The sequence below is a fragment of the Xenopus laevis genome, chromosome 2L (genome assembly GCF_017654675.1).
Source record: "Xenopus laevis strain J_2021 chromosome 2L, Xenopus_laevis_v10.1, whole genome shotgun sequence".
NCBI lineage: Eukaryota > Metazoa > Chordata > Amphibia > Anura > Pipidae > Xenopus > Xenopus laevis.
The window spans coordinates 68,808,052-68,820,457 of record NC_054373.1 but is presented as its reverse complement, the minus strand read 5'-3'; the positions used below and the strand labels follow the sequence as shown (position 1 = coordinate 68,820,457).

Sequence of the window (12,406 nt, the reverse complement as noted above, 5' to 3'; positions counted from 1 at the left end):
AGTATGTATTGAGAGCTTCACTCAGGTTTAATAATAATGGGTTATAGTTGCCACTAGTAACAAAAGTTTTTGTAAAATTATATATTAAAAAAACAGAGAAAACTAATTAACGTTTGCACACTAAAGGAGTGGTAAAGTAATTTTATTAATATTTATAGTATGCAGGAAGATAGTAACATTGCTAAATATGTTGCGAAATGGATATTGACACATTGTTATGAATAGGACATTGCTGCACTTCTATTTTAAATATTTTAAAGTGTTAGTATTATTGACCACCACAAGAGGTCGCTGTTGAAGTGTCTATAAATATGCACAAGCTCTATGGTTGGGTATCACTGAGGAAGGGCCATGCGGTCCCGAAACGTTTGATCGTTTGTTAAGTGTTATGAAGCACCATTGAATAATTTTGGGAGCACCCCGTTTTCTGCAAGCACAGGTATTGGCCATTTTTTCATTTGGATTTACTACTGGCGAGTGGCTAGGCCAGTGCCATATATACCTGTATCCCTTGCATTGACTTTGCATGTGCATTATTAGGCCACAGTGTTGAATTCGCAATCTATACATTCCCAGCAGTTCCCTGATTGAGAGTTTTAGTCTCTTCCACTGCTGTTTCAATTTGGTTAGCAACTGTAATAGCCTTTGTAAGGGTTAAATCCTGCTCTAGGAGCAGTCTCTCTAATGCGAGGTGAGTTTGTTTTTTCCACTATTTGGTCTCTTAGCATTTCATCTGTTAGAGTCCCAAACTCACAGGTAATAAACAGCTCTCTCAAAGCTGCTACAAATTGTTCTGTGGATTCGCAATTACGTTGTCCACGTTGGCGGAATTTATATCGTTCAGCAACCACATTTACTCTTGGCACGAAAAAGTTCTTTATAGCAGTAAGAGCAGTTTCATAAGTATCATCAGGTAATGGTAATGTATAGCACAGGGGTGTCCAAACTTTTTTCACCAAGGGCCATATGCGGTAAAATACACTGTGACCACGCCCATTTTGTGGCCACACCCCCTGATTACCATGTTCATTTTACAAATTGTAAATAAGTAACACACACATACAAACACACATACAGACACACATACATACAGTGACACATACAGACAGATACACACACACAGTGACACACATACAGACAGATACACACAGTGACACGCATACAGACAGATACACACACACAGTGACACATACAAACAGATACACACACACACAGTGACACATACAAACAGATACGCACACACACAGTGACACATACAGACAGATACACACACATACAGACACACACACACACACACACGTGACACATACAAACAGATACACACACACACAGTGACACATACAAACAGATACACACACACAGTGACACATACAGACAGACACACACACACAGTGACACACATACAGACACACACACAGTGACACACAGACACACACACGTGACACATACAAACAGATACACACACAGCGACACATACAAACAGATACACACACACACAGTGACACATACAGACAGATACACACACACACACACAGTGACACATACAGACAGATACACACACACAGTGACACATACAGACAGATACACACACACACAGTGACACATACAGACAGATACACACAGTGACACACATACAGACAGATACACACACACAGTGACACATACAAACAGATACACACACACAGTGACACATACAAACAGATACACACACACACAGTGATACATACAGACAGATACACACACAGTGATACACATACAGACACACACACACACGTGACACATACAAACAGATACACACACACAGTGACACATACAAACAGATACACACACACAGTGACACATACAGACAGACACACACACACAGTGACACACATACAGACACACACACACACACAGTGACACACAGACACACACACACGTGACACATACAAACAGATACACACACAAACAGTGACACATACAAACAGATACACACACACACACAGTGACACATACAGACAGATACACACACACACACACACAGTGACACATACAGACAGATACACACACACACAGTGACACATACAGACAGATACACACACACAGTGACACATACAGACATATACATACACACACACACACTAACTCACACACTCGATCTGTAACTGACTCCCTTGCCCGGCTGCAGCCTCACTAAATCGACCCCTCCCCCAAGCCAAGCAAGAAGCAGTTACTCACAGATCATCAGATGCACGAAATCCAGCCCAGGTTAGGCAGCAGTGGAGAAGGGGAATGGAGCCATGCTTTCAGTTGTTTACCACCCCCCTTCCTCCCCGCACTACACTAAACTTCAGTCACGGGGATGGTAGGGCAGAGTTTAGGACAAGCTTCGCAGAGTCTACACTGAAGCACTGTAGGTTCCACCCCCCAATGACGCCGTGTGGTAGGAAAAAAAAATTTCTGGATGCTGAAAGACTTTTAGGGGGGGGGGGGGTTTGCACGCTGCGGGCCAATTAAAAATGGATATCGGGGCGCATTTGGCCCGCGGGCTGTAGTTTGGACACCCCTGGTATAGAATATACTATGTCCCTTTGCTCCCAAGCAGTGAATAAGTAAAGCACGCTTTCTAGCAGCAGAAATCTCCCCTTGGTCAGCAACAATAATGTAATTTTCAAACATACAGATCCAAGCAGTAAAAAGTATGGTAGGCTCACCAGGGTTTGGAAGAAAAAGTGCAGGCTGCTGCAGAGGTAGAAGAGCCATCTCGTCGTCAATCTGTTATGTTTTGGGTAGCCGAGGATGAGTAGAGTATAACAGTGCTTTATTAGCAGGGTCACAAAGCCATTACACAGCAGTAACTTTCACTTTTAAGCTGTCAGGAAGTATGCACAGTATAAGTCTGGGCACAGTGACATATACAGGCCATTTGTATAAACACCACACACACACCCACATTAAGGAGATTTTACATAGCCAGCTAATTTCTGGCGGTGCGTGAGATTGAAGCTTAAGTTTTATAAAAATGAAAGAAAGATCTCAAACAGGGATCTCTGTATTTTAAATCTCATAGCAATAAATTTTATTAGTTATTAAACTCCCAAATCAATTACCCACCTTATGAAAATTGATAAATACCTAAAATTGATCAAAGAAAAATTTCAAACAAATTATACATAAATGAATTCATATATACCTAAATTCAACCTAATCAAATTTCAATAATTGATTATTCAGCAAATAGTCCATGGAAATTGATAGTCCATAAAATTGATCAATCAAGCAGTTAATATGCTGGTAAAAATTCCTGAGGCTGAAGTAGGGGATTAAATAATTTTAGCAGCTATAAACACTTTTTGTTATCAGTTATCAGAGTAGGCACATGTGGTAACGGTTATAAATGAAGATTTATGCGACATCAATTCAGACATAGAGGCATACTTTACCGCACTGCTTTCCGGAGTGACGATACTTGCGGTATCTATTCTATTTAAATGTGCAGCATCTTCGCTTCATATAAAGCATTGTTTGAAAGCGCTTTTAGCCACAGTGTTCTCCAGGATGGTGTGATGATCTCAGTATGTACACAGCAGCTCGTAGATTGATGATCATCGCTTCTCCATTGCTGTACAAAGTTCCATAACTGCTCTTTTACTATCAGTTGGCTGTTAGGAATCTCCCCACTCCATCACTCAGCGTCTTGAATGCATGTACGCAGAGACGGAACTAGGGCTAGGCAGAATAGGCACCTGCCTGTTGAAGTGCCTTCTGCTTACCCCATATCAGGGTTTCAGTGCACCCTGGTGCCCAGGTTAATCTCATGGGCCTCTACGTCACTATGCACACGCGCACACGTTGGTGTGTGTGCACGGAGGGGAAAGAGAGGGCTGACCGAGTTACCTTGGGAGCCAGGTTGGTTTGGCCCACCCCTGCGTGTATGTAAATAGGTATTAGATCATGAGTAGTCACTTTTTAGAAGAGCATAATGAATGGTCTGGTGAGTACTGGTCATGTGACTTGTGCCTGCACTTTAGGAGAGAAATGCTTTCTGGCAGGCTGCTGTTTTTCCTTCTCAATGTAACTGAATGTGTCTCAGTGAGACATGGGTTTTTACTATTGAGTGTTTTTCTTAGATCTGCCAGGCAGCTATTATCTTGTGTTAGGGAGCTGCTATCTGGTTACCTTCCCATTGTTCTTTTGTTTGGCTGCTGGGGGGTAAAGGGAGGGGGGTGATATCACTCCAACTTGCAGTACAGCAGTAAAGCATGATTGAAGTTTATCAGAGCACAAGTCACATGACTTGGGGCAGCTGGGAAATTGACTATATGTCTAGCCCCATGTCAGATTTCAAAATTGAATGTAAAAAAATCTGTTTGCTCTTTTGAGAAAAGGATTTCAGTGCAGAATTCTGCTGGAGCAGCACTATTCATTTTGAATGACATCCCTTTAAGAGATGTAGGGTGGAGCTAGGGTTGCCACCTTTTAAAATAATCTTAAAGGGGCGGGGCCATGACGGTAAAGGGGGCGGGCCGTGATGCTCTATTGGCTGGCCGGGTCGTGCCGTCAAAGGGGGCGGAGCCAAACGCACACATTTGGCAAGAAGCCCAGGAAAAAAGGTGAGTTTGGAGCAAGCGGGGGGGTAGGCCACTTGCTTTTTTTAGGTGTATTACAAATTTACCGGCAGCTACATTGCCGGTAAATTTGTAATACCGGCCCCGGCCTTGGCTGGTGTTTTACCGACTAGGCTGGTAAAATACCGGCCGGGTGGCAACACTAGGTGGAGCAGATTGTGAACTGCTTTGAATGTCTGACTCATTCATTTTATTTTAACCTGAACTCTAGCAGAAGCCAGTAACGGTACTGGCAGAATTGTATGAGCTTTGGTCTCTGGAGGGAAAAGTCAATTAATAGAGAATTACAGTATATAATATGTGACATGATATGAGAGTGAATCAGAATTTTGGTTGCACCTTTAGTTCTGCAGCAGGTCAGGCACCCACGGAATATGTGCAAAGCTTTTGGGACTTGGGTGGAATAACCTTGATGTCCCAACTATGGGTACAGTTCACAGGCACTCTTTAGCAGCAGTCTGGTGAGCTACAGGTGGTCATTTGGAAGGGGGGGAATGAAAATGTACCTTACTTCATGCAAAATGACCCACTCCCAGTTATGTAACATCCTTTCCAGTTTATTTGACACTCACATCAAGGATGGGGCAGGTAGAAGTGCATAAGGACAAGAATGCAGGTCCATGTGGGCCTGCAGGCACAGGTCTGCACAAATATTTTAGAAATATTTCTTTAGGTAAAAGTGACATGATTTTATTAGTGATTTAATATAAGGAGCGAAGGAGAAGGCTGAAACAGAGAGAACCCCAAGGCTTGGGGAAGGGAGAAAAATCCAGGTATCAGCATCAGCATAGCGATGGTATTGAAAACAATATTAATTGATAAATTAGCCTAAGACAGAGCCCTCAAAACTGTAACGTAGAGAGATGTGTCTGTCCTAAATGTGGGCATAACTTCAAAGACCCTTTTTTCAAATATGCTGAGAATCATTTTCATGTTAAAACAATTTGTTCTTCTAACATAAGTAAATGTGTGTGGTACCTCAGTCTACCAGCCGTTCTATAACTTCTAGGTTCCATGTATTGGGCTTTGTGCAGTGAACAACCTACTAACTGAAGCTTAGTACTGTGCAATTAAATATGTCTTGCAAATGTATTCAGACTCTTGACAATTTTGTCATTTTATTGAATAACAATGGTGAAATTTTGTTCTCTGAAATATTTTCAATTTAAAATACTGGAACATAACTGTTTTTTTTTTTTAAATGACATCTTAAGAAAATATTGACATATTGAATGATGTTTGCATAAGTATTCAACCCCCCCCCCACCCCCACTTTAATATTTTGTAGAGCCTAAAAAACTGAAGCTTGGGCGAAAGTTCATCATTCAGCCGGAGAATGATCCCAAACACAAGGCCAAATTAACACTGGAGTGGCTCAAGAACAAAAAGGTGAATGTCCTACAGTGGCTCAGCCAAAGCCCAAATTATTCCAAAAGAGGATCTGGTACTATAGGAAAATTGGCGCAAGTGTCACCTGAATAACCTGTACAAACTGAAGCAAATTGCCTGACAAAATCACTCTGTACAAATGTTGTACAGATTAAGGCCCGGCCCAGATCTGCTCCCTGCACTCCCTCCCTGACGCGCTGAAAAGAGGTGTGTGTGTGTGTGTGTGGGGGAGTGCAGAGAGGACTTTGTGTGTGGGGACCCATGAGACTGCAAGCCCAGTTTGCCTTGGGCCCCCCAGTCCAACGCTGTACAGACTTACTCTAAAAGACCTAAACCTGTAACTGGTGGCTGTAAAAAAAAAAACATAAAAAGTGTTGGATTTTGGTACTTATGCAAACAGCATATTCCAATTTTCTGTCTATTTTTTCTTGATCTTTTCTTTTTTGCTACCATATAACACTATCACATTAAAAAATGAATTAAAAGTTTCAGTCCTTTCAAATAAAAATATTGTTCCTAAAAAGAACAAAATGAGAATTTGTCAAGGTTCTGAAAATTTTATTGCAAGGCACTGTACTTAAAGGAACAGTGACAGTAACACCAGAAAAAGTGTTTTAAAGTAATGAAAATATCATGTACTGTTGCCCTGCACTGGTAAAGCTGATCTTTTTGCTCCAGAAACACTACTATAGTTCATATAAACAAGCTGCTGTTAAGCAATGGAGGAAATTGTAAAAAGGCTATATGGCACAGGTTAAATAATGGATAACAGATAACACCATTATGTTCGACAGAGCTCATCTGCTATTGCTTTTCTCCTTTGAATGGCTGCCCTGGTTGGTACACAACAGCTTATTTATATAAACAATAGGAGTGTTCCTGAAGCAAACACACCACTTTTACCACTGCAGGACAAGACTGCATTTTTATTACTTTAAAACACTTTCATTTTTTGATGTTACTGTTCCTTTAATGGCATAGACTATGCATAATTTTTAAAAGTTTTGCAAAGTTGTGCGACTGTTGTAAAATGTGTCAGTTGCATAAATATACATGAAAAAGTAGCAAATTAAGGGGCAGATTTATCAAGGGTCGAATTTTTGAGTTCATGGGAGTTTATAAAAACTCCCATAAACTCATATGAACTCGAAATTAAAAAAAAAACGACCAAACAAAAAATTTTTTTAAAAAAAAATCAAATTTTTCAAATTCAGTTAAAAACTCCCATAAACTTGCATGAACTCAAAATAAAAAAAAAAAAGATCATTTTTAAAAGAAAATCTAATTTTTAAATTTTGGGTGAATAGGATTGACCCGCAAACTCGAAAATCTAATTAGAATCTAATTGCTAAAACAGCAATTCGGCAGGTTTAAGGTGGCAAATAGTCAAATTTGAATTCTTAGAGGGCCAGTACATGATACATTTTGAAATTCTAATTCAAATTTTTCTAAAAACTTTAATCGAATTTTAACTATTTCCTAGTCGAATTACATAAGATCATCTCTAAAATTCGAATGTTTAAATTCAATTTTGAAATTTGAATTTTCACTTCGACCCTTGATAAATCTGCCCCTAATTATTTCTATGGATTTTCAATGAAACTGGAAAAATCCCAACTGTCACAAAATTGCATTGAAGCTTTCTGGAATGTTGAAGATATACCTCTAATTGACTTCTATGTCATGTTGACAGGTTTTTGGTGATGTAGTTTTCATTTGTTTATTTTACATGATTTCTTTTCGTAAATTGTTGAAAATCAGTGCAAAAACATGCATTTGAGTGGTTGATTTTTTGCATAATCATGCCAAAATCACACTCATACTTGAAAACGACTAATCACATTTTTGCTTTCATTGTTTTACCTGTAGCTGGCTGAAAAAGCTAATCACTGATTACTGCCCAGGTGCAAATTTGCCCAGTTTTAATAAATTATTGTCTTTGTCGCTATTCTACTTTCTCTTGGCAATAGTGCTGCAGAGTACACGGATCTAACTACTGTGGCTTAATGAAGGGCCCCACACATCAGAGTTGTCTGATGAAACTAAGCAACAGCATTGGGGATATGCTTTGATATATCATTATTACATATTGTTGCCTTTGTCCTCCAAACTTGTGCACTCGATGGAATTCCAATTAGAGCTTCTTAAATAAAGAGATACAGTTATGTACACGCCGTAGTCGGTTTCCTAGAGGTAAGAGCTCTCACGTCTGTATTTCTAAGAACGTCTTTCTTCCTTGTTAGATTATAAGCAGAATGGAGATGCCAATGCAGTAATGTCAGACGAGGACCATGAAGATCCCCTACAGTTCGTGCCATTAGACGAGAAATGGATAATGAGATGTGCCAGTGCCAAATACAGAAACAAAACTGGGGCTTCATGCTTTTTGCTGAGCTCTGGGGAATTTACTTGTGCTGCTGATGGTGGGATTCGAAAAGGTATGAAAGATATTGATATAGAGATGGACTCGCAGATTCTCTTGGGGCCTTCATAAGATAAATATAACAGAGTGTGCGTAATGTGTTTAAACTACTTTCCTAGTCTTCCTATAGAAAATTACATTGCATTGTTGAAATGTAAGCAGTCTGTCTCTGTCACTTGTGAGTGGTGAATGTGGTTCCACCTCTGTAAAGTTACAAATCTAAATAAACTCTATGTGAAAAAGGGTTGTCTAATAATCAATGATTCAGAAGTGTCACTGTCATCTATTTTTGGTTATGGGGAAAAATGTAAATCCTTAATTCTTGGAAGCCAATGAATTTTGCAATAAGTAATATTTAGAATTTTGTAGGAAAAAAATCCCAATAAAAGCCATGAATAACCAAATAGTCTGTATAACATATCCATATAAACAGTGGTTTATGATGGCCTATGGCTTGTAGAAATCGGTGTATTATACAAAATAATGTTACCTCTATTAAAAAAATATCCTGTGCAGCGTTGTGGTCCGAAGCAGTTGAGCTCATTTACTAACATAGTAGTAAATGAGTAGTATTTAAGTATAGTTTTACGGGTGGTTTTGCTGAATCTATCAGATTCTGATTGCACTCACAACACCTTGTCTCATGGCACATACACCCTTGATTTCACCTCTCAGGCTTCCATTAAAGGAGACAGAAAGGCTTGCAGCACTTGTGTTGCCAAATGTTAGGCACCCCCAAGTGATTATAGTTACTTACCTGAAACCCCGGGCCGGTGCTCCTATCAGCAAAAACTGCACCGGCCCAGGGTTATACCAATGAGCACCACAGAGCATTTGGCACCCCCAAGTGCTGCAAGCCTTTCCTTCTCCTTTAAATGGTTAGTGTTATTAGACAGTACAAACTGGATTACTAACTACTTTACATGACCTTAAAGGACAAGGGAAGGTACAATTACTGAGAGTTGCAAGTTTTTAGGTACCCCCTAGTATTTCTATTCACTTAATACTAGCTCGCGCTCCTTTATTTAAAAAAATGCACTGGCCCAGAATACTGTTTTGGTTTTCCTGTATCCTCTGCGTGTGATTGTACATATAGTCTTTGCCATTCTCTTGTTTTGCACATGCAGCAACACAGGGATGTCTGAAACACATTGGTGCAGCAATAAGAGAAAATATACCCATGACTTGTGAATTTTTTGAAGAATAGCCAACCATAGGTCAGATGAAAGCAACTGCAATAACAGGAATAACTTGGTATATGGTATGGATATTGCCATACAGCTTGTCACATAGTTGTTGCAGATCACACATGGAAGATGAAATGATGTTCTTTTCTCTTGTACGAGAAGTTGTTGTTGAGTATTTACTCTTGCTGCTTAGAAAATGTCATAAGCTGCCTATTGGTAGGACACTTTCTGCTCCTGGCTGTAGCTTTCAGTCTATACAAACATGGAGGAAAAAAATAAGAAAAAAAATATTTTTATCAGCCACCAGTTATTCAACCTAACTTTGTGTGATAGACCTGACGCAAACCCATTAAGTGAACTTCACATTCCTTGAGTAGGGTGATTATATAAGTCTACTAATGTAATAACATTATTTAACCTTAGGGTGATCTACCTCTGCCAAAATGAATTGATGTCAATATATTCAGTTGTCCTCTAAGCACTTTTGCAATTTACAGTAGTATGTATGTATGTATTTTTATTTGTATAGCGCTCCTTGAGGGCAAAGCACTGTACATCAGAACAATAAATTAGTAGGGGGTCATTGCAATAATAAATACAAATAAATACAAAAATTCAATACACATAGATATAAATTACAATACAGATTAAGTGCTCAGTGTCAAGGAGACAAAAGGATGGAGGTCCCTGCCCCATAGAGCTTACAGTCTAAATGTAAGGGTAACTTACAGACAGAAATAAAAGGATATTAAGTGGGTGACACTGCCATATAAGTGCCAGTTTTCCAGATAAGGTGTTATGCAAGTGCTCCAAATTTACTAAAGGGCAAATTTTTGCTTCAAGAAACTTTGGCACACTTTGCGCAACTTTGTCATAAGTTATTTCCCAGCGAATGCTCGTATTTATCAAAATGCAAATTTTCTCTAGTGTTACTTTCTTCCCAGTGAAACTTCATTAACATACATACCTGGCGAAACAGACTCTGTCAAAAACGGTAAGAGGTATTGGAAAGTTCACACTTTGATATATTTGCGGAGTAACGATAGTTCGCTTGAGCGAAAATTCACCTGGAAAAATGGCGCAAAACTTCTCTAGTGCTGAACTTTTTCTCTAGCAAATTGTCCGCTTTGACTTTTAGTAAATTGTACCTGCAAATTATCTTTATGGCATATTTTCTCTAAAATAAAAAAAAAACCCACTTCGCCCTTTAGTAAATCTGCCCCTTTGATTTAGTTCTGATATCAGTTTCCTAATTTTAGCAGTTTCTATGTTATTTGCAGTTTTAGAATGTTAATATCAGGCTTTTGTTCAACAGCCTTCACTGAAGGTCAGAGTGTCAGTGACCCTAACTGTCTGTACATTCTGTATATTCAGTTAACCCTAGAGTAGCTGAGTCTTTCAAAGAGAGCTGTTCAGCCAAACACCTTGCAAAAGGGCTCAGAGGATCACTCTAAATTTATATCATTAAATATTTTGGGTTAATCCCAATTTAAAATTTGATATAGTATTTTGTTAAAATGCTGTACCTTTATTGTATGCACTGGATTTAGTATAGCCCAAAAGTTCAACAGTACAATAGTAATGATCCATAGGCTAAGGAACCCCCTATCCCCCCAGGATGTAACCCTACCATTCAATTAAAACACAGACGTATTTTGGCAAAAATCTGTGGAGGTCACAGGCTTTATTTAACAATTTAAGCATCAAGGATTAGGTACACCCTGACCCCAGCTGCGGCTCTTATTCTCCAAACGTGGGCTCACTGCCAAAAAAATTGTATTCTCAAAAAACGTGGGCTCACTGCCCAAAAATTGGTCAAACATGAAGCAGGGATCCTGGGGCCGAGCGCCCTCCGTGAACGCTTTTTAGCCCATCCCCCTGCTCCCTCATTGTGCATAAATGGCGCTAACACAGTCTCTTGCATGCCTCAGACAAGACCGTGCAGTCCAAATCTGATGCACACTTGCGACTCCATCAAGTTAGGCCTGCACTATGACCAACTCGTACTCCTAGAGCCGCACTGAAGCACACTGGCTCAATACCACCTTAACCTTCCTTGAGCCGCAGCTGACCCAGGTAAGTACTGTTGACCACCACAGATAATGGTACTCCAGAGGAAGGCAAAAACTCTAGCACTTTTCAGCCAATTAGCGCTACAAGAAAAATTCCTTCCTGACCCCATCCAGGCGATCGGTCGTAAAACACCCTGGAGCACTGTTGTTTCAAATGGATCCATTTTACCTAGGGAGGGAGGGTGGAAAACTAAAAACACAATTAAGTCTGAATTATTTTACTGTACATCCCCTTAAAAAACCCTCCAAACCAGCACTCCTCCCCTTGCCTCCTCCCCTAGCCTGTCCCTCTTTTCTCCTCCACTGTTAGCCCCCTCCATTGTTCTTACCTGGGGGCTGGGGAGTGAGAGACTAGGCTACACCTGGGGGGAATGGGGGCCCCAGCCTAACCCCATGTCAGCCCTAAACGGGCTTCATTCCTCCTAGGCTGAGGAACCCCCTATCCCCCCAGGATGTAACCCTACCATTCAATTAAAACACAGAGATGTATTTTGTCAAAAATCTGTGGAGGTCACCGTTTAAGGATCAAGGACTAAGTACAACCTGACCCCAGCTGCGGCTCTTATTCTCCAAACGTGGGCTCACTGCCCAAGCATTGGTCAAACATGAAGCAGGGATCATGGGGCCGAGCGCCCTCCGTGAATGCTTTTTAGCCCATCACCCTGCTCCATCATTGTGCATAAATGGCGCTAACCCAGTCTCTTGCATGCCTCAGACAAGACCGTGCAG

General features: G+C 40.2%; 1 protein-coding gene across 1 annotated transcript in view; it reads left to right on the top strand.

Annotated features, from left to right (window-relative positions):
• The window catches only part of LOC108704553 (potassium voltage-gated channel subfamily C member 4), a 57,466-nt gene extending 48,806 nt beyond the window's left edge, over positions 1 to 8,660 (top strand). Inside the window, exon 3 of the mRNA XM_018241133.2 lies at positions 8,240 to 8,660. Coding sequence (XP_018096622.2) covers positions 8,240 to 8,490 — 251 coding nt within the window. The 3' untranslated portion in view covers positions 8,491 to 8,660. The remainder of the gene's footprint in view (positions 1 to 8,239) is intronic.
• Positions 8,661 to 12,406: the final 3,746 nt, after the last annotated feature.